General features: G+C 43.5%; 1 protein-coding gene and 1 pseudogene across 6 annotated transcripts in view; both read right to left on the bottom strand.

Annotated features, from left to right (window-relative positions):
- The window catches only part of DGCR2 (DiGeorge syndrome critical region gene 2), an 83,085-nt gene that overhangs the window by 32,465 nt on the left and 27,545 nt on the right, over window positions 1-23,075 (bottom strand). For 4 of the 6 annotated variants that reach the window (XM_045535210.1, XM_045535211.1, XM_045535208.1 and 1 more), the window contains exon 2: window positions 18,465-18,587. The exons of the other annotated variants lie outside the window; for them this stretch is intronic. In XM_045535210.1, the coding sequence (XP_045391166.1) occupies window positions 18,465-18,587 (123 nt within the window). The remainder of the gene's footprint in view (window positions 1-18,464; window positions 18,588-23,075) is intronic. 6 annotated transcript variants of the gene reach the window in all.
- On the bottom strand, window positions 1,871-15,159 carry LOC123626177 (annotated as a pseudogene).

The following is a 23,075-nucleotide window of genomic DNA, read 5'->3' as shown; positions in this document are numbered from 1 at the left end:
GTTGCCCACAGACGTAATGTTATGGCAGGTAACTCTGTACCCCACCTTCCAATAGAGGAGAATCCATTTTGTAAGTAAAGCCAGTATACTAATGTAATAATGTAAGTGAGCCAAAGGGCACACTAAGGTTATTGCATTTCTCTAACAACTTTCTTTTTTCTGAAGTTAATATGTGCATCCATCTTTAAATGAGCTTTCTGTATTTCTACCACTGATTTTTCCAGATACTATAATAGATAAAGGCCAGGAATAAAATTTTTGAATTCTCAAACACCCTCTTGCACTCTGCTTCCTGCAGGACTCCCCCACCCCCTGCCCCCCAGCCCTGTGTCTCGTCCCAGTCAGAACCGCCTGCTCCCCAGGCTGGGCAGAGCCGCGGTCCTGCCCTGAGCCGTCCCCTGTCCCACGCCACCTTCTCTTTGGCTTTATCCTCTCCTTTCACAAGGTCAGGTCTTCCACTGTCTTCCTAAGAAAGGGCACAGGGACCTTTCTCAGTCTGTCCCTATCTGCACATTTTTTTTTCTTTTTTGAGACAGAGTCTCACCCTGTTGCCTGGGCTAGAGTACCGTGGCATCAGCCTAGCTCACAGCAACCTCAAACTCCTGGGCTTAAGCGATCCTACTGCCTCAGCCTCCAGAGAAGCTGGGACTACAGGCATGCACCACCAAGCCCGGCTAATTTTTTCTATATATATTTTTAGTTGTCCATATAATTTCTTTTTATTTTTAGTAGAGATGGGGTCTCGCTCTTGCTCGGGCTAGTCTCGAACTCCTGAGCTCAAACGATCCACCTGCCTTGGCCTCCCAGAGTGCTAGGATTAGAGGCATGAGCCGCTGTGCCCGGCCTGCACATTTCTTTATTCTATCTTCATGCATGACTGGTTTCTTTAGGTATAAAAATTCCAGATTAGTAATATTTTTGAAGCTTCTGGTTAAAGATATCCCATTGAACAAACAAATTCATTCATCTCCAGTCTCTCCTAAAACCTAATGGGACAACAGTAACGCTATTTTTTACGAGGCATGTGGTCACAAGGACAAACAGAGCAGGAAAGAGGATGAAACGTTCTAAAAACCGGAAAGCAGAGGACACATGGTGATGTAGAGAGGGTGACCACACATATCAGTCTTTCTGTTGTCCCAGTATCTCACAGTATCTTAACCAGTTTGGCTTCTGTCCATCTCAAAATTGTCTTATTTTAGAAGTAAATCACTGTAAACTCATTTGAGCCCAGAAAGCTAAATCCTAGGCCAACAGCTGGGAAAGTGGAAAAATTAGGAATCTGGCAATATGTAACAAATCTACATATACCTTCAACCTAGCAATTGTACATTTAGAATTTATACTGAAGATTTATCTCCAACAATTTGGGGGTGGAGAGATACATGCACAAGGTTATTTACTGTGGTATTATTTTTAATAGCAAAATAATGGGAAAAATTGGAAGGCCCATACACAGGAGACTAGTTAGAGCACAGCAGGCCCCTGGAGTGGGCACAATACAGCTGTAAAACAGAATGAGAATGCTTTCCATGAATTGATACTGAGTGATAGCAAGGATATTTTTTAAATAAAAAAAAATCACAGTGTAAACAGTATACACAGTAGATAATTTTTTATATAAGGAGCAGGAAAAACAAAGAGGAAATAAAATATACATATATATTTGTTTATTTTTGTTAATGGGTGAAGGAAGGGAAGGGAGTGTGTTTTTCATATAGTTATGTGAATGTTTTTCATATAATTATAACTTGAATCTTTCTTATATTTCATATATTTTACAAATAAAATTTGAAAAATTTGTTATACAACTTTGTAAATATACTAAAAACCATGTAATTGCATACTTTAAAGCAGTAAATTTTATGGGAAATGAATTTTATCTCAATAAAAAAATTAAAAGTAACTTAAGCAAGACGAGGAGGCAAAGTCCTAAAACTGAATACAAACAGAACTGAATGTTAACATCACACAGAGGAAAAGAAAGAATGGATCCCAGGGACTCTGGAGTAAAAAACTCTGACTATACACCCTCAGGGCGAAACAGTACAGCAATGCCAAGAACTGCAAAGAAACCATGACATTTACTTAGTAGGTTTGTTATTGGTAGGTAGGAGGAGTAATTCCAAAGCTGCCTCAAGTGTGCAGTAGGACTGGCCAAATGCGTAAACACAGATGAGGCTGGGACCAGGGTTCTATGAGGGTTAAGGGAGCTGCAAACAGGAAATGGGAGGAGGAGAGAACTCTAAGTGTAGATTAGAGTTACAAGTATCAATAAATATGAACTTCTGATTTTTTGAAAAAAAGGTTTCTAGCTCTATCTAGGGACAGCGCAGTAGACCCCCCGGTGAGGAAGGACAGAGCAAATGCCCACAGCTCTGGTTCCCAACACCATCTCCCCCAGAGGGAGCGGGTCGCCTGGAGAAGTGGCTGCCCCCAGGGCTGCGGCAGGGGAAGTACAAGATGAGCCTGGAGCAACCTGGAGTGCCAGAAAATAAAGAAGAGAAAAAACAGAACAGCTCTTTATATAGTATCATTTATCTTTTATTTTATTTTTTTGTATAATAGATAGGAAGTTCATATTTTGTATCTCCAGTGACATATTTACGGTTGGATGTAAGTGGGAGGCTGCTGGCACACAAAACCCAGGTGGTGGTTCAAAGAGGGAAGGCCTCCAGCTGGCTCTCAAGAGAAGCACCCACTCCTTGGCCCAGATTTTGGAATTCTGGCAGCCCTGAGCTCATCAATAATATCTTCAATATCCTTAGGTGTCAGATCCTTATAGTAGTTGTCATTTATTTGAACCACTAGTGCGTTTACACAGGCCCATACACATTCCACCTCTGTAAGAGTGAAAAATGTGTCAGGTGTCATATCCCTAACCTTTATTCCATGCTCTTCCTGAACGCCCTCCATCCAGCACACTGCTGTCAGAGTTTCAAGGCATGCAAGGTGTAGCAGCACAGACCTGAACGTGACACTTTGCAATTGGCTTTTGATTATACGTTGTATAAAAAGCTGCTACTTCATATACTCTCACTGGAGGTATTTGTAAAACTTCTGCAGCCTTCTTCCCAGCAGAGATGGGCAACTGCACATTTTGCCTCTGGGCTAAATCCAGGACTGAAAGCACAGCTGCTGCTTCATGCTCTTCTGGATGGTTTTTCACAATTGCCTCTACCCTCTTATAGTTTTCTGGTATGAAATCAAATCTGAGTTATTCTCAGGAGCACCTCTGTGCACAAATAAAGCTCCTCCAGCTCCACTTTGCAAAGCTGTCTTATGCAAATCCCTTCTGTCCTCCCCATTGCGTGGCAAGTCCTGCCCAGGCCCCAAGCACCTCGGAGAAGCACACGGCTGGCCAGACCGTTGGCCCTTCCCTGGCCACCTAGAATAGTGTCATTTATTAAATGTAGTATGTATCATAAAATTATAAAAATTGCCATTTTTTAACCATCACTGTCATAACTGATTCAGACAAGAATCATCAACAGAACCTGAAACAATAGAGTGTGAGGCTGTTGGGAAAAACTAGATACCATTCCACACACTACTTATTCACTACTTCTCCACAAGTTACTTTTTATTATAAAAGGGGAAAGAAATATTTACAACAGTGACATCTGGAAGACATTATCTTAAGTGATCAAACTGAACATCATCAATAATGGGACAAAGTGACCTCATGTGTCTTACGATATGACAATTTATGGCCAATGTAGTATTCCTGATTTTTTAAAAAAGAGTATCACCCAAAGCTAATCATGAGGAAAGAGACAAGTTCAAGTTGAAAGACATTCTACAAAACAACTGGTCTGAACTCTTCAAATCAGTCAACGTCATGAAAGACACCCTCCACCACCCTGCCCCCCAAAAAGGGCTGGGGAATAATTCTAGATTAAAGAACAAAGCAAGGCAATAAAATATATACATAATCCTTGAATAAATCCTGAATTTAAAAAAAACCTGTAAAAGACATTTGGGAAACAATGAAAAAAATGACAATATGGACTGTATATAATAGTATTATAGTAAATTTCTTGCATGTGAAAACTGTAGGGGATTGTTCTTGTTCTTCGATGACAGTATTTAGGGGTAAAATGTCATGATATCTGTAACCTCTCAAACACACATGGAGAGCAACAGTGGCCCGGCTACTTGAGTATTTACTGTACTATTCATGCACCTTTGCTGTGGATGTGAAATTGCTCTGATTAAAAATTGGAGGCAGGAAGGTGGACACAATCAGATTCCTCCCTACAACTCAAGCAGCAACCAAATCAACAGTAAACTGGCGATTTACTGGTGAGAAGGTAAAACAGCTGGTCTCTGGGTTGAGGGGCACCAGTGCAGCTGGAAATCAGGGTTCTTTACTGGGGTGGGGGTAGGGGACAGACGTCCCAGCCTCTTTTCCTCCACTAAGCTCTCAGAACCCAAGCCTGGGTCCGGGCAAATCGGGAACATTCTCTATGGAAAAATCTAATCAGTCCAAGAAAAAAGTCCCAAAGGGTAGAAGATCCCCAGTGAAACATTCCAGCTGGTTCCCCATCCAGGGAGGCCGACGTGTATAGAACTTCAAGTCCCTCTGCCACACAGCAGATAAGCAAGGACCACTAAACCTCTGAGGAGAGCTTTCAAATGAAAGGCAGAGACCAAAACCCCAGAGGAAAACACCACAGAATAAACAAGTACCGAGAGATGAAAAGTTAAACAAAACCAAAAATATGCCATTAACATGCACAAAGTGAGATTCTTGCATATCCACAAAACAAGAAAGGGATGCTATTAAGAAGGAAATGTGGAGACAGCACTAACCACTACACTCCTCTGACACAGCTCCTGTAGAAATGAACACGGCAGTAAAAATGGAAACTCATTAAAAGGTATGGCAGAAGGAGAAACCTACTACAAGTGAAATAATAAAGAGATGGAAAACTGGAAACATCAAAAATTGAGGATAAGTCCAAGAACTCCAATTCCCATTAACAGTAGTTTCAGAAACAGAGAACAAAAAAGAAAGCAGAAGAGAACAAGAAGAGATGAAATCTAGTGATTCTTTTCCCTAAAATGAAAGGCATGAGTCTAAGATGAGTATCCAGCACAATGGCCCAAAATGTATTCAAAATTCCCAGAAAGAAAACAGGCTATGTTCAGAGAGTCAGGAATTATTATGACACCAGCAACTCTGAAAGCTTGTAAAAAATGGAGTAAGACTTTTCAAATTATAGGAAAAAATTACTTCTAGCTTATCATTCTAAATCCAGCTGAACTTACCATGTATGAAGGTAAAATAAAGACATTTCAGACATGCAAAAAAAGAAACAAAAACTTTTTGTCTCCCATGTTCCTTTTCTGCAGAAGTTACAAAGGAGGCGGTACGCCACTAAAATGAGGGAATAAATCAAAACAAGAAAGATATGAAAGCCAGAAACAGAGGGTCCAACATGAGAGAGAGACGAAGGCAGAATCAACTGATCCCCCCACCTTGATAGTACAGGCAGGCAGCTGGCACAACAGCGCTAACAGGTCGGGGTAGCTGGGAGCTCCAGGAGAGAAGAATCCAAAGAACTCCGCCTGGTAGAACACATGGTAGATCTACAACTGAGGGGACATCATGAGAGAGGGACTGGTAGGTCGTTTTTTAAAAAAATGTGAAGCAGGCTGGATGTGTTGGCTCACGCCTATAATCCTAGCACTTTGGGAGGCTGAGGTGGGAGGACTGTTTGAGCCCAGGAATTCAAGACCAGCCTGAGCAAAAGCAAGACCTCATCTTTACAAAGAACAGAAAAAAGTAGCCGGGCATGGTGGTGCATGCCTGTAGGCCCAGCTCCTCGGGAGGCTGAGGCAGGAGGATGGCTTGAGTCCAGGAGTTTGAGGTTGCAGTGAGCTATGATGACACCACTGCACTCCGGCCTCAGCAACAGAGTGAAACCTTGTCTCAAAACAAAACAAAACAAAACCAAAAAATGTGAATCTACAGTCCCAATGGAAAACAGTTTGGCAATTTCTTAAATTTACCCTATGACCCAAAAATTTCACTCCTATGTATTTGCCCAAGAGAAATGAAAGTGTATGTCCACGCAAAACTGGTACACCAATGGTCATAGCAGTATTACTCTTAATAGCCCAGAACCGGAAGCTCATCAAACACTGAATGGATTTTAAAAAATGTGGTATCCATACAATGGAATATGTGGTGATGAAAAGTAATGAACTACCAACACAGGCCACAACATGGATGAGCCTCAAAAACATGCTAAGTGAAAGAAGCCAGCCACAAAAGAACGCTTATTACATGACTCATTTATATGAAATGTCAAGAGAAAGCAGTCTACAAGGGACAGAAAACAGACAAGTGGTTCCCCAGGACTGGGGAAGGGAATGGGGGTAACTGCAAATGGCACAAGGGATCTTTTTGGGATGATGAACTTATTCTAAAATTGTGGCGATGGTTGCAAAACTCTAAATTTACTAAAAATCATTGAACTGCACACTTCTAAAACCAGTGAATTTTATGGTATGTAAATTATATTTCAATAAAGCTGTTAAAAAATTATTAAAGACCTATCATGGAGATACAGATATTAAAAAAAAAGTAAACCAAAGAGAGAGCAATACAGATGAACATTGAAAACATTATGCTAAGTGAAAGAAGCCAGTCACAAAAGACTGCACATTGTGTGGTTCCCTTTCTCTGAAATGTGTGTAAGACGCAAATCCACAGAGACAGAAAGCAGATCAGGGTGGCCTGGGGCCAGGAGGCCTTAGGGGAAATGGAGAGTGTCTATAACGGGTACCCGTTTCCTTCTGGTGTGACCAAACTAGTCTAAAACTGACTGTCATGATGGATGTACACGCTGTGAATATGCTAAAAGTCCACTAAATGCCATTATAATTGTACAGTCTGTGAATTACACCTCAAAGCTGTTACCAAAAAACCAAAAAGATGATGATGACAACGATCAACTCCAGAGTGAAAACAAAAGGCTGTGCCAACAAAAACGAGACGGAGTCCTCCTGCACCGCAACCTGCGTCTCCCTCTTTGAAGGTCCGGTGTCCTCCGTATTGCTGATGTTCTGTAGTCACACAGAGCTGTCTTGTACGCGTCTTTTAGAAAAAATTACCGTGCCAGGCCCTTCCCATCCAAAGCTGCACTCGGCCATTTCTGGGGAATTTCCTATGTGACTTCTTTGCTAATTCTCTCCACTTCCGGTTTCTCTACTTTCTTTAAAGGAACCCTTATCAGACTGAATTTTCGGGGCTCATTTTTAATTTATAAGGGCTCTTTCTGGCTCAATTGTTCCTGGTCACAGCTTTCTGCTCCTGTTTGGAAGACAAAATATATATAACACAAAATTTGCCATTTTAACCATTTAAAGCAAAAGTATACTTTCCATGAATGTGAGTACCTAGGTACCTCATATAAGTACAGTCACACAGTACGTTATTTTTGGCTGGCTTATTTCACTGAGCATAATATCTTCAAGGTTCACCCATCTACATGGCATGTGTCAGAATGTCCTTCCTTCTTAAGGCTGAATAATTTGCCATCGTATTCGTGGACCACATTTTGCTTATCCATTCATTAGCTGATGGACACTTGAGTTGCTCACATCTTTTGGCTACTGTTGAATAATGCTGCTGTGAACATGGGTATACAAATATCTCAAGTCCCTGTTGTCAATTCTTTTGAGTACATATCCAGAAGTGGAATTGCTACTGGTAATTCTATTTTTAATTTTGTGGGAAACTGCCATACCGTAATAGTGCCTGCACCATCTCACATTCTGAACAGCCCTGCATAAGGGTTCTCATTGCTCCACATCCTCACCAACACTTGCCACTGTCTATTTAATGAGTGTGAGCTATCTTATTGTCACTTCAATTTGCATTTCTCTAATGATTAGTGATGTTGAGCATCTTCTCATGTGCTTGTTGGCCATTTGTATATCTCCTCTGGAGAAATGTCTATTCAAGTCCTTTGCCCATTTTTAATAGAGTTGTTTGTTTTTTGTTGTTGAGCTATAGGAATTCTTTTTATATTTTGAATGCTAGCCCCTTATCAGATATACAATTTTCAAATTTTCCCATTCTGTAGGTTGCCTTTTCACTCTGTTGAATGTTTCCTTTAATGAACAGTTTTCAATTTTGATGTATTTCAAGTAAACAGCAAATGTTGGCAAAAATGTAGAGCACCAAAAACTCATTCACTGCTGGTGCAATTCAACAACTACTTTTGAAGACTCTGTCTAAATTTTATAAAGTTAAATATACATCACAGGCATATATATTGTCAAAATACATCAAATCACACTTGGTATCTGTATATTTTGTTGCATGTATAGTATACTTGAACACAAAAAATTTTTCAAGCAATATTTGGCTAAATCTTTGTAACTGAAGAGGCCTGAGTTTAGAAAACTTAAGAGACATTGTTCTAAGCACTCTGCTGTTTAAAATTATACTTTTTTTTCTTTTTTTGGAGACAGAGTGTCACTTTGTTGCCCTGGCTGGAGTGAGTGCCGTGGCGTCAGCCTAGCTCACAGCAACCTCAAACTCCTGAGCTTAAGCAATCCTACTGCCTCAGCCTCCCAAGTAGCTGGGACTACAGGCATGTGCCACCATGCCCGGCTAATTTTTTCTATATATATTTTAGTCGGCCAGATAATTTCTTTCTATTTTTAGTAGAGACAGGGTCTCGCTCTTGCTGAGGCTGGTCTCGAGCTCCTGACCTCGAGCAATCCACCCGCCTCGGCCTCCCAGAGTGCTAGGATTACAGGAGTGAGCCACCGCGCCCGGCTAAAATTATACTCTTAATTTTTTTTTTGCCACAGGAATTATTTAAGAGAATGCTTTTTCAAATTCTCAAATGGTTGAACTTTTGTTATTTAAATGTAATAGTTAATAGTGGTCAAGAATGTAATCTGAATAATTTCTGCTATTGATGTCTATAAAGATTTTTCCTTTCGAGCTAATAAATTTCTTTAAAGTTCTGATTAACAGTTAATGGAGGACAAAAGGAAGCCTAAAATATCCAAAGATAAAAGATATAGAGAATAGATAGATATAAAAGAGTTGAAATGAAAATAGAGAAGACTTTTTATTTTTTCAACAATCTGTTGACAATCTATTTTTCTTTACACTTCAAACAAATTTTGCACTACATATCTCTTATTTGGTCTGCTTAAATATATTTTCATTTGGAATTGTACCCTTATTAAAATAGAATGATTGGTTTTCATTTTTAAGAACTAAATTTTAGGCCGGGCGCGGTGGCTCACGCCTGTAACCCTAGCACTCTGGGAGGCCGAGGCGGGTGGATCGCTCGAGGTCAGGAGTTCAAGACCAGCCTGAGCAAGAGTGAGACCCCGTCTCTACTAAAAATAGAAAGAAATTATCTGGCCGACTAAAATATATATAGAAAAAATTAGCCGGGCATGGTGGTGCATGCCTGTAGTCCCAGCTACTCGGGAGGCTGAGGCAGTAGGATCGCTTGAGCCCAGGAGTTTGAGGTTGCTGTGAGCTAGGCTGATGCCACGGCACTCACTCTAGCCAGGGCAACAAAGTGCCACTCTGTCTCAAAAAAAAAAAAAAAAAAAAAAAAAAAAGAACTAAATTTTAATGTAGTCTAATTTATCTATTTTTTCTTCTAGTGCCTGTTTTTGGTGTCTCATGTAAGAAATCATTGCTAAACTCAACATCACAAAGCTTTCCTTCTGTTTTTCTAGGAGTTTTATAGTTTCAGATCTCACATTTAAGTCTTTGGTCCATTCTGAGTTAATTTTTGTATATCATTAGTCAAGGGTCCAACTTTATTCTTTTGATGTGGATGCCCAGGTGTCCTGGCACCATTTACTAAAAGGTGCCCTTTCTCCCACTGAACGGTCTTGGCACCCTTATGAGAAATAATTTGACCACTATACACAAGGGTTTATTTCTGGGCTCTGTATTGTATTCCACTGGTCTATATTTGTCTTTATGCCAGTACCACACTGTTTTGATTATCGTAGCTTAATAGTAAGGTTTTTTTTGGAGACAGAGTCTCGCTCTGTTGCCCTGGCTAGAGTGCCATGGCATCAGCCTAGCTCACAGCAACCTCAAACTCCTGGGCTCAAGCGATCCTCCTGCCTCAGCCTCCCGAGTAGCTGGGACTACAGGCATGCGCCACCATGCCCGGCTCATTTTTTTTCCTATATATTTTTAGTTGTCCAGCTAATTTCTTTCTATTTTTAGTAGAGATGGGGTCTCGCTCTTGCTCAGGCTGGTCTCGAACTTCTGACCTCGAGTGATCCACCCGCCTCGGCTTCCCAGAGTGCTAGGATTACAGGCGTGAGCCACCGCACCAGGCCCCTTTAGTTCTTTGTCTGTGTCTTCTTTTAGCTCTTTGAGCACATTTAAGATGTTGTTCTAAAGTCTTTGTCTACTATGTCCAATTGCCTGTGTTTCTTCAGAGGTAGTTTCTGTCACTTTATTTTCTTCCTTTAAAGGAGCCATGTTTTCCTGTTTCTTTGTATACCTTTAGTTTTTTCTGTTTTAAAAGATGAGCTCTCACTATGTCACCCAGGCTGGAGTACAGTGGCTATTCACACGCAGATCATAGCACACTGCAGCCTCAAACTTCTGGGCTCAAGCGATCCTCCCACCCACCCCAGCCTCCCAAGTAACTGGGACTACAGGCCCACGCCACCACACCCAGCGACTTTTTTTTTTTCTTTTGATTAGAGATTTGAAAACTCAGTCACCTCTCCCAGTCTTTGCAGACTGCCTCTGTGCCAAGGAAGATCTCCTTAATTATCAGGGCTTGGTCTAAGCCTTGTGGTCAGCCCAGGAGGAAGATTTAAGGTCTTTCTGCGTCTTTTCTGTGCATGTATCTTACCTGAGCCCATGTGTGAGCTTTTCTTGATTCCCAAGTATACAAGGCTGGTTTAATTTTCCAAAGAATGCTTCTCAGGGTCTTGGGTGTTCTGCTGTATTTCTCCAGCCTTTGTCCTCTGTCCAAGGCATCTGCACAGCTGCAGTCCCCCTGTGGCTCTTCCCAGCAGGGCCCACCACTTTCCCCACAGTGAGATCTGAGCTCTAAGTCAGGCAGAACAGCGATCAGTCCCGCAGGCAGTCCCCAGACAGGCTGGAGTGAGTGCTGCAAGGTGTGCTCCACTCCCTCTGGCTGGAGGGAGGGAACTGGGAACTGGGCCACTGCTTCCCTCAGACCTTGCTATGCCACACGGGGAGAACGTGGGGCAAGAGCAAGTAAAAATGTCCCAGAATTTCCTATTACAGGTTGAGCACTCCTAATCCAAAAATCCCAATTCTGAAATCCTCCAAAATCTGAATGCCAACATTATGCTCAAAGGAAGCGCTCACTGGAGCATTTAAGGATGCTTAACCAGTAGGTATAAGGCAAATATTCTAAAATCCAAAAAAATCCAAAATCCAAAACACTTCTGGTCCCAAGCATTTCAGATAAAGGACACTCAACCTATACTCTGAATGTGGCTTTTTCTTGGTTAAGCATTTGCTCAGTTGGTGTAAACCTCTGACTATTTTCCAGAGCTTCCACAAAGTTACTTTATCAATCCTCTTGTTTTTAACATTTCTGTGGCAGAATGAGGGCCTGGAGCTTCCCAGACCACCATTTGCTTGATGTCAGAATATACTTTTAAGGTTTTCTTTTACTATCTGAATTAATAAATGCTAATATAGATTGAAGGATTAATGTGTGCCATGTTCTTTCCTAAGCACTTTATACGTATAATGTATTGAATCCTCACAACAACCGCAAGTGGTGGGCACCATTATTAATACTTGGCAGACGCAACTAGGCCAAAGGACCACAGGCAGCCAACGGTGAGGGCAGGTACCAGCCCCTGGTTCTAACGCCCCCACGTAACCACCATGTCACTACAGCAGAGTTGGCTGCCTCAGGCCACTTTGTTCTGGCCCTTCTGGTCTAGGATGCTTTGTCCAGAGTGTGTGAGCGGCCATGGTGGATGTTTTCTTCCAGATCTGGTGAGCACTGGTGGGCCAGGGGCTGGTCAGGGCTCAGGGGAGCCCCGAGTGGAGGACCGGGCAGGGGCAGCAGGCCTCTCAGCTGGGAATCCTCGTTTTGCTGCTGACACCTGTTCTACCTCTTCTGGGAAATGCCAGTGTCTCCAGGAAAGACCCCTGATCTCCTGCCTGGGGAAACAGACCCGGCTGCTGGCATGTTGGGGACAGGACAGCAGGTTGGACTGAGGGTCCTACTTGTCACCACAGAGAATTTCTCTTAGTTCCTCTTATTTTCAACCTCCACAACTCCCCTGGGTTGTGCCTGGTTATCTCCTATTTTACAGACTTTAAGTCCATGTGCTAATAGAAATGTAATGCAAACCACATTTCAACAAGTAAAAAGAAATAGATGAAATTAATTTTAGTACTTTAACCTAATATATTAAAAAGTACTATCGCTTCAACATGTAATCAATATAAAGAAATATTCATAGCCTGGGCAACATAGCAAGAACCCATCTCTACAAAAAAAATTTTTTTAATTAGCTGGGTATGGTGCTGCACCCCTGTAGGGCCAGCTCCTCAGGAGGCTGAGGCAGGAGGATCCCTTGAGCCCAGGAGTTTGAGGCTGCAGTGAGCTATGGTGATACCAATGCACTCCAGCCTGGGAGACAGAGCAAAACCCTGTGTCCAAAAAAGTAAGTATTCACAAGATGTTTTACATTCTTTTTTTGTACTAAGTCTTTGTTATCTGGTGTGTATCCAGCAGCAGATCTTCCTTTAAAATAGCCACATTTCGAGTGCTCAAAAGCCACGTGTGACTCATGGTTACCACACTGGACAGTGCACAGGCCTAGAAAATAAACCCCACATCTCCTGGTGGGAGAACAGTCACCTAGCTATGGAGAGAGAAGAAGAAAGTGTGGGGAGCCAAGACAGAATTCCACCCCCCACTCACTCCCACACCTGACACCCACTGGTCTCAGCGTCCAGGCCTTCAAGCGCTGCGCCCCTTTCGGGGTGCCGCAGGGCAGCTGCTTGTTTCTCCTCATTCTCTCTCCAAGCAGGCCCGCGGCTGCAGCTGCTCTGCTTCGCTAAGTCAGTTCTCACTCTTCTTCTACTGGCTTTTCTTTAAAAAGAAAAAAAAGAAAACCACTATATAATATCTCAAAAACTCCAAAGAATACATGTCTGTAACATATACATAAGATAAATATAGTAGTGAACTAGCTCCCCACACCCTACTTAAGAACTCAAACATCACCTGCAGGGTTGAACGCATGTGTTTTCTTCTCCCAGTCTCATCCCTCCATCTCCCCACCAGGGAGGAATCGGGAGCCAAAATGTTGTATATCACTGTTGTGCTTTTTTTCCTTTTAGTTTCCCACATGTGTATGCATTAAATATCTGCAGGTAATATAATGGTCTGTTTTGTATGTCTTCATTGGGCGGTATGTGGTTTTTAGAAACTTGCTTTTGTCACCTGACATTCTGTTTTTAAGATTCATCCAGGTTGCTGCATAAACCTAACATTCACATGTTGACGCTGGGGTATAATATTCCACCATCATGTGAACACGGACAATTGTGTAGTTTCCAAGACGTGTGTCAGTACAATCAGTGCTGTGAGAATTTTTCCAGAGTGTTCGTTCCCAAATGGAAATCCTGGACCATAGAATATGAGAATGTTCAGCTGTGCAAGATAATGCCTGTCTTCCAAAGTGGGTACAAAGGAAAAGATAAGATTTCCAAACCATCTATAGATCATCCCCAATACTTGGTTTTGTCAGACATCTTAATTTTTGCTAATCTAAGAATCTGTAAAAACAGTATCTCACTGTATGTAGATTTTGAGTACTAATGAGGTTGAATATCTGTTTCTAAGTTTGGGGTTTTTTTTTGAGACAGAGTCTCATTCTGTCACCCTAGTTAGAGTGCAGTGGTATCATCATAGCTCACAGCAACCTCAAACTCCTGGGCTCAAGCGATCCTCCTGCCTCAGCCTCCTGAGTAGCTGGGACTACAGGCGCCACCAGGCCTGGCTCATTTTCCTATTTTCAGTAGAGACGGGGTCTTGCTCAGGCTGGTCTTGAATTCCTGGCCTCAAGCGATCCTCCTGCCTCGGCCTCCCAGAGCGATAGGATGACAGGCATGAGCCAGCACCCGGCCTCCTCATCAATCTTTCCATGACATGCCCGTCTCTGTCTTTCAACCGTATGCAGCAGTTCTTTCTATGCTCCTCGTCCTTCACAAGCTGCAAGTGTTGCAAGTATCTTCTCCCCACTCTGTGGCTTCTCTTTTCACATTCATTATTGGGGTCTTTTAATAAAGGGAAGATCTGAATTTTAATCTAGTAAAATTTGTCATTTTTGTCTTAGAGTGAACATTTTTTGTGATTTAAAAAAAAAATCCTTCCGTAACTAATTCACAAAGATATTCTCCTATATTGTCTTCCAAAAGTTTTTCTTGAATTTACCCCAAACTGATTTTTCTTTATGTTGTGAGTCAGGGATCCAATTTCATCCTGTTATGACGGCCACAGCACTGTGTGTGAGGAGTCCATCCTGCATCCGGTGACGTGTAATTCCACCTCTGCCACGTATCAAGTTTCTTGGGTCTGTTTCTGACAGCTTCTGTCTGGCTGGCCAATGTGGGTTTCCTTGAGCCAATTTTAAAGTAGGCCTTGACACTGGTAAGGCAAGTGCTCTCTCCTGACTCTCCTTCTTCCAAGTGAGCCAACAATATTAGGGCTTAAATCTTCTCAACATTTTAGAATTGACTTGTCACATTTCCCATAAAACTCTTTGGGGCTTTAGAGTAAAGCTGCCCTGAACCCACAGATGGAGGTAAGAAGCAGCCTTACCACATTGAGCCTTCCCAGCCAAGAACACCCTGTTCTATTTATTCAAGTCTTTAATGTCTCCTAATAAAATTGTAAACATTTTCCATTAAAAATTTTACATATCCTTTGCTAATTCCTATTTATATCAAAGATGGTTCCATTAGGAAAACAGAAACTGTGCTAGCCATTTCAAACTCAAAGGGTTTAATACAGAGAATTAAGTGTTTTCAAAACAACTGGCGAGGCCAGAAAAGTAAGGGGTCCCCTCTAGCCTCACCATGTCACCCCTGCAGTTGTGGTCAAGAGTCAGGACGCTACTACTGCCATCCATAGTTAGGAAACTGCAGAGAATCACTGCCAGTGTCATAGCTGCTCTGCAGCCGAGATGGCTGACCAGTGGGAGAATGCAGAAGCCACTGCAAAGCTCACCCTGGTCACCCACACCACTGCCCAAGGAAGAAAGGATTCTACTTCCCTCCCACTTTCCCCATTTCCTGAGATGCACTTTGTGGGGCAAATGACATCCAGAAGCCTGTGGACAGGGCTGTGTCAGTGCTACAGCTCCAGCCTTCCAGCCCCTGACATACAGGGAAGAGCCCGGAAGGAGCGGAGGGTACTGAGTGCCCGGCTGTACCTGGCACACCACCCACTCTCTGTCTTCGAAAAACACGTGGAAATGACTCATCTACCATGACATCTTCTCCTGTTTTCTTTGTCCCCGTGATTTTATATCTCTTATACTCTTTTCTAGCAGGCTTTCGGCAGGGCAATGAAATAACCTCATGTGGTCGCTCTAGAAGTCCTGAAGTCTGTGTTCAAAAGCAGCCTGACTGCGAGGGACTGAGTTTCCCATGGGACTACGTAAACTCTCCCCACACACAGGAAGGCCACGAGTTGTAGAGCAAAGGTAGTTACATCAGCTAACCCCCTACTCAAAGTCCTCAAAGAATTTTCTTTTTCTTTTTTTATTTGGTGGGGGGAGAATGTTAATGAGGACTTGGCTCTATCCATGATGGATTTTAAAAAATTTCTTTTAAAATAAACTAGAGAAAAAAAAAAGACAAAATTTTAGGGGTTATTAATTCAGGGAAGTGAGATGATAAGTATATTATTCTTCATATATGTGTGTTTTATATATATACATACACATATATACATTTTTTTTTTTTTCAAAGAGGCAGGGTCTCGCTCTGTTGCCCAGGGTAGAGTGAGATCAAAGCTCGCTGTGACCTCAAACTCCTGGCCTCAAGTGATCCCCCCCCGCCCCGACAGCCTCCTAAAGTGCTGGGATTATAGGTGTGAGCCACCATGCCCGGCCCATTTGTGTATTTTTATAATTTAAATTTTTCAGAATCCCAACATTGAAAATATTCAGGAATCAATCTTCTCACCACCCCCACCAACCCCCCTCCAGTGTGATAAAGTTCTACCCCACACGGCAGACACAGGATCACGAGTCAAGGGGACGCTGGGTGAGCCCTGCCAGGGCAATGGCCTTCTCAGTCCTTGAACACCCCAGGCCCCGCTACGCCTCCGTGAGTTTGCACACACCATTCCTCATTGTCCTCCCTCACTGCTCTGGTCCTAGAGCAGGCCACCTATTCATGACCCTGAGCTTCTGTAGGATCGATTTTATTTTTCTCTCTGGGGAAAAACTACGGCAACCTATGTAACTTCAAGCCAAAACACAAGCACAAAGCTGACCCTCCTCCGTGCTAGGCTGCGTGGTCCAAAAGAGAAATCAGATCTAGTCCTTGCCTTCAACAAGTCCACAGCAAGATGAACAAGACAGCAACCACGAGCATGGCTACTACTGTTTTCAGTATCTATAGCAGGACAGCTATTACACACAACCTTAAAAGCAAAGCCAAGTGACACTCCGAGAACAGCAAATAAGCTATGCTTCCATTTGAAAGCAAGCCAAGAACCACTTGGTTCTCTCTGCAGGAAATTCTCCAGGAGGCTATACGGTCTCACCCTGGGAGTCAGGTCAGGCGAGGCTCCCACCCAAGACCACGTGGCCCCCCAGGCTGACCGACATAGAGCATCTGCACCCCACAGCTGCGCTTTGACCAAGGAGCCCCCAGATGGGCTCCCGGACACAGGAACGCCCCAGGGCTCCTGATTGGGCCACCACCATTCAAACCCTCATGTGGAAAGGCAAACGCCTCCCCCAAAGACATGCATGACCTGAAGAAGGAGGAATGGGCTCAGGAGAGGATTAGGAGGGGTTCCCTCTAGGCAGCGTTCTTCACAGGCAAATAGAGTCTGTCCAGACCATCTCTGCTTCTGATTTTGGAACCTCCTCAAAGAGCTCAAATGTCATCCTCTATCTGATGCCCTACCTGATCCCTCTGGTTGGAACCAATCAGTTTTCCTTCAGCACTGGGCCTATAGGAATTACAGCACAGCTTTCCCATCCTAGGCCAGGGCCCACTGAGGAAGGGGAAAGTTTCCTGCCCTTGGGGAACTTGTGGTCCGGAACGAGGGCTCAAGCACGAGCCCCAGCAACGGTGAGAATCACCAGCAGTTCTGGATGCTAGATGAGAGGGACAGGCTGGGTGGTGGAAGGGGTCAACATGCAGCCAGGAGGGCCAGAGACACCCTGTCACTGCAGTGACATCCGAGGCAGGGCTGGAGGGACAGGAGGATTTGTCCAAGCAGAAACAGAGTAAGGGGATCCCAGGAAGACAGGAAGGCACAGAGGAAGCGTGCAGCTAGGAAATCATTAATGGGGTGCACGCGGGAAACAGCCCAGCTGAGCCACCGCAAGGGAAGTAGTGCTAAATCAGGCTGGCAAAGTAGACCTCTGCCCGACTGTGAAGGAGTCTTAATGCCAGGCTGAGTGAGCGTTTAGGCCTGTGTTTCTCAAGCTGGGGTAAGACATCTTCCTCTTAGGGGCTTCACAGAACCATGTAGAGTCTTAAATCTGTGTATGCATGTACAAGCATGTTCAAGAAGCTACACCTTCCACCCAACCCAAGCTGAGAACGACAGATGTAGGGAACACTGTTATTTGTATGGTATGGGATATTCCTGGAGGGTGCGGGGTGGAAACCAGATGGAAAACCACTGACTTACACCTTGTATGGCCTGGCCATACATTTTCAGGAGGCTACACGTGGCCAGGAGAAAACCCAGGAGTGCGAGGTTACCAGTGAATGAGCAGGAGGGGGAGGGAGCACAGAGGCCTGTCGGAAACACATGCTCTCAGGACCATAGCTAGCCACGATCCTAGCCACGTCTCGAGACACCCACATCCAGAGCCAGGACGAGGGTGAGGCCAGAGAAGCCCCAGGGCTCAGCCCCCCAGGAGGGGTTCATGCAAGGGGTTGTGCAAGTCCAGGGCCGGCAGTACCTCTGTAAATGTGGTGTCCTGGGCACCCCGCTCGCCTCCCCACTGCCAGGCCCTGCCGTCTTAAACGTGCTGGGATCTGCCTATGTTGGGCAGCTATTTTTTTAAAAAGATAGTGTGAGAAAGAAAGAGAGAGGGAGGGTCAGCTCAAACTAACTTTCCAACGTGGCAACAGCACAGGTCACCAGGCCACACTGTCTCCACTCTGCAGGAGAGGCACGGCTGCTCAGATGCGACAAAGAGGCAGGGTCATGTGCATGCCTCCTGCTCGACACACTCACCTGGACAGTCGGCTTCGTCGCTCTCATCCTCACAAGTCACCCAGCCGTCACACTGCCAGGGGAGGGGGATGCACTGGATGGTGCCGCTGCGACAGGCAAACTGCCCGGGGTTGCACCGCAGCTCTGTGGAACCAAAGGGCAAGAGGCCGTTGAGGAAGGGACAGCAGGAAGATTGACCGGAGTGGCAAAGGCACTGCCGCCACCAGGTCCTGAGGAGACCAGGCGGGACACACGTTCCCAAAGGAGGAGTCAAGAAACAACAGAGCAAGACCCCCCCCAGACAATGATTGTTATGTGTCACTTCAGACATGCACCCTGAGTCGGGCTCTGCACGGGGTTATAGCAGACAGACGAGAGGGCACACCTCTCACCTCCTGAGATTCTAGGCTGACAGCGTGGGGACACACATAGGTTTGTGACAAAGAGCGAACGGAGGCAGTGTCCGCTGGAGTGTGCACATGGCGTGCCCAACACCTGGCAGGAGAAAGCGCCTCCAGCTGCGGGCTCTGCGATGCTTCTCAGAGGAGGCAGGATGCGAACAGGGCTTCTGAGGAAGGCGATGGTCTCACACGGGACATGAGTTAATAGAGTACCCCAGAAAAGGCAGGACTTAAGGAAATATGGGGGGGGGGCATGCCAAGCAGACTGTGTGAGCTGACAGATGGAGACTCACTGCAGATACGTCTGGAAATGTCAGAAGGACCAGCTCGTGGAGGCTCTGAGGGTAAGAGCGTTCTGACCTTTAGTACGTCGTGGGGTGCCAGAGGTTACCTAGCCTGTAAGTAACATGAGAGGACCTGTGTTTTAAGCAAGGTAAATCTGGCCATGGTTTCTGGGAGCAATTGTACAGTAACACGGGGACCACAGGGAAGTATTAAATAACTCAACAGAGTAACAGCTTGAACTGAGGTTGGAGTCAGCAAATCGTAGTCCACAGACCAAATTCTGCCCTTTCCACCTGTTTTTTAAATAAAGTTTTATTGGGACACAGCCACAAATACGTATCATCTATGGCTGCTCTTGAGCTACAGCAGCAGAGCTGAGAGACGCTATGGCCTGCAAGGCTGAAAATATTTACTGTCTGACCCTTTAAGAACCTGCTACCTACAGATGAAACTACAACACCTGAGATGAAAAACACACTGCAGAGGACTAACAGATTAGACTTTGTAGAAGAAAAGATCAGTGACTTGAAGACATAACAACAGAAACTCTCTGAACTAAAACGCAAAATGAAAAAGACCAGAAAGAATGTGCAGACCATCAGTGAGCTGTGGAACAACTCTACACACCCAGAGTGGGGCACATACATGTCACCAGAGTGGGGAACGGTCAAAATATTTGACAAAACAATGGCAAAAAAATTCCCAATTTAACAGAAACTATAAACCCACAAATCCAAGGAGCTCAATGAACCCCAAGTACGAGAAACATAAAGAAAATGACTCCAAGTCACATTGGAATGGAACTGCTCAAAACCAGTGATAGGGAAAAATCTTAAAAGCAGCCAAAGAGAAAATGTATTCTGCAAAGAAAAAGGTCAAGATGACAGATTTCTCATTAGAAACAACACAGCCTACAAAATAGTGAGGTGACATTTTTAAGTTCTGAAAGGAAAAGGGAAAATGCTGTCAACCTAAAATCATTTAAAGCAAAAACATGTATCCTATACTGTGGGGTTTATAACATGCAGAAGTAAAATTCTGGCAGTAATAACACTAAAGCTGGGAAGACAGAACACACTGTCTTACAGTTCTTATACTATAGGTAAAGTGGTCTATCAATCGAAGGTAGACTACAATAAGTTAAAGATGAATACCACCAAAATAACATAACAAGAGTTATAGCAAATAAGCCTACAAAGACAAAATAGAATAAAAAATAATCAGAAGTCATGGAAGTAATATTCATCAGGTGCCGTGCAGGTGGGAAGGGGGTGAAGGGGATGGGCAAATTCATAATTAATGGATGTGGAGTGCACTATCTGGGGGATGGGTAAGCTTGTAGCTCTGGCTTGGGTGATGCAAAGGCAATATATGTAACCAAAATATTCATACCCCCATAATATTCTGAAATTTAAAAAAAAAGAAAGAAAGAAAGAAATCAGAAGTCAGAAAAAAGGAAAAAGATGGTACCAACAGAAAACAAATCACAAAATAGCAGATTTTAATTAAACTCCCCTAATCAGTAAGCATATGGAGTGACCTAAACACCCCAACTGAAAGGCAGAATTTGTCAGATAGGTAAAAAAACAAGACGCAACTACATATTGCCTAAAAGAAACTTCATAAAATGATGAAAACAGGTAAAAATAAAAGAACAGAAAAAGATATATCAAGTTAACACTGATGAAAAGGTAGCTGGAGTGACTATATTAATATCACACAAAGTAGACTTCAAAGCAAATAATATTACCAGGAATAAAGAAAGTCATTTAACAATGATAAAAGTGTTGATTCATCAAGAAGACATAATCCTAAATGTTTATGCATCTATTAAACAGAACTTCAAAATGCACGAAGACAAACTGCTATAACTGCTAGACAAATCCACAAATACAGTCAGATTTCAGTACCCCTGTTAACAGAACAAGCAGACAGAAAATCAGCAAGGATACAACCTGAACACCACTGTCAACTAACGTTTACAGAACACTCCATCCAGGGCAGCAGAACAGACACTCTTTCCAAATGTGCTCGTAACATTGATCATAATACAAGGGATCATCAACAAGTTCATGGCAAATGCATATTATGAAAAAACTGGATTTCAAAATTTTTTGCACCAAAATAAAACTCATACTAATTTGTTATAACCTGTCTGAATAGGATCTAGTTTGAGGCACTAAAAAGGAAAAGACATCAGATTTAACAGAGCCCCTTATCAGAGCAATACAAATTCCGATAAAATTGAAGCAAAAACACATTAAATTTATGAAGCTTCAATAGAAGAATGGTGAAATCAATGATGCTTTACAAAAAGTTTATGGGACAATGCCCCAAAGAAATCAGCAGTGTACAAGTGGATGACTCATTTCAAGAAGGGACAAGACAATGTGAAAGACAGAGCCCGCCGTGGCAGACCACCCACATCACTTTGTGAGGAAAAAAAAAAAGCTTTTTCGGGCCCTCATGGAAGAGGACAGCAGAAACAACAGCGAATACTGCAGACATCTCAATTGGTGCAGCTTACACTATTCTGACCAAAAAATTAAAGTTGAACGAAATTTCCATTCAATGGATGCCAAAACCGTTATGCGCAGGTCAGCTGCAGACAAGAAAACATTCTTTTTTTCTTTTTTTGAGACAGGGTCTCCCTCTGTCACCCAGGCTGGAGTGCAGTGGTGTCATCACTACAACCACACACTCGTGATCTCAAGCGATCCTCCCACCTTGGCCTCCCGAAGTGCTGGGATTACAGGCATGAACCACACCCAGCCCAGAACTTTCAATAGAAATTTTAAATAAGTGAGATCAAAGTCCTGAAGCATTTCTTTGAAGAATTGTGACAGGAGATGAAACATGGCATTACCGGCACGAGAAGACAAAGCACCACCAAAGCCATCACTACCAAGAGGTGGGCGTGGTCCAGTCACAGCAAAAGCAGACCGGTCAAGAGTAAAGGTCATGGCAACAACCTTTGGGGATAGGCCAGGCGCGGTGGCTCACGCCTGTAACCCCAGCACTCTGGGAGGCCGAGGCGAGAAGATCGCTTGAGGTCAGGAGATCAGCCTGAGCGAGAGCGAGACCCCGTCTCTACTAAAAATAGAAAAAATTAGCCGGGCATGGTGGCGCATGCCTATAGTCCCAGCTACTCGGGAGGCTGAGGCAATAGGATCGCTTAAGCCCAGGAGTTTGAGGTTGCTGTGAGCTAGGCTGATGCCATGGCACTTACTCTAGCCCGAGCAACAAAGCAAGACTCTGTCTCAAAAAAAAAAAAAAGAGCAAATGAAACTCAGCAACAAGAAATAATAAAGATTAGAGTGGAAATCGATGAAAATAAAAACAAAAATAGAGCAAATAATGAAAACCGAAGCTGTTTTATTGAGATCAATATAGCATTAATAAATTCCTAGCTAGACCAATTAGAAAAAAATAAAAATCACAAAATATCACTATCAGTGTAATCACTACAGATTCCAGAGAAATTTAAGAAGATAATAAAGGAGAGGGTGAAGAATAAAGGGAATAGTATGAATGACTTCATGTCAATAAATGTGACAATTTAGGTGAAATGTACAAACTCTTTGAAAGATGAAATGCACAAAGCTCACTCAAAAAGAAATCAGTAACCTGAATAGCCCTATAGCTGTAAAAGGAATTGAGCTGTAATCCCAGCTACTCAGGAGGCTGAGGCAGAAGAATCACTCAGGCCCAGGAGTTCGAGACCAGCATGGGCAACACAGTGAGTGAAACCTCGTCTCTGGAAAAAATAGACAAATAAATAGCTGGGTGTGGTGGTATGCAGTCCCAGCCACTCCAGAAGCTGAGGTGAGAGGATCCCTTGAGCCCAGGAGTTTGAGGCTGCATGAGCAATAATGTACTCTAACCCTGGTGACAAAGCAAGACTGTGTCTTTAAACAAAAAAAAGCAAGAGAGAAAGAAGAAATTG

The sequence above is a fragment of the Lemur catta genome, chromosome 21 (genome assembly GCF_020740605.2).
Source record: "Lemur catta isolate mLemCat1 chromosome 21, mLemCat1.pri, whole genome shotgun sequence".
Taxonomy (NCBI): domain Eukaryota; kingdom Metazoa; phylum Chordata; class Mammalia; order Primates; family Lemuridae; genus Lemur; species Lemur catta.
The sequence above is the reverse complement of the archived record's forward strand: the minus strand, read 5'-3'. Positions and strand labels throughout refer to the sequence as shown.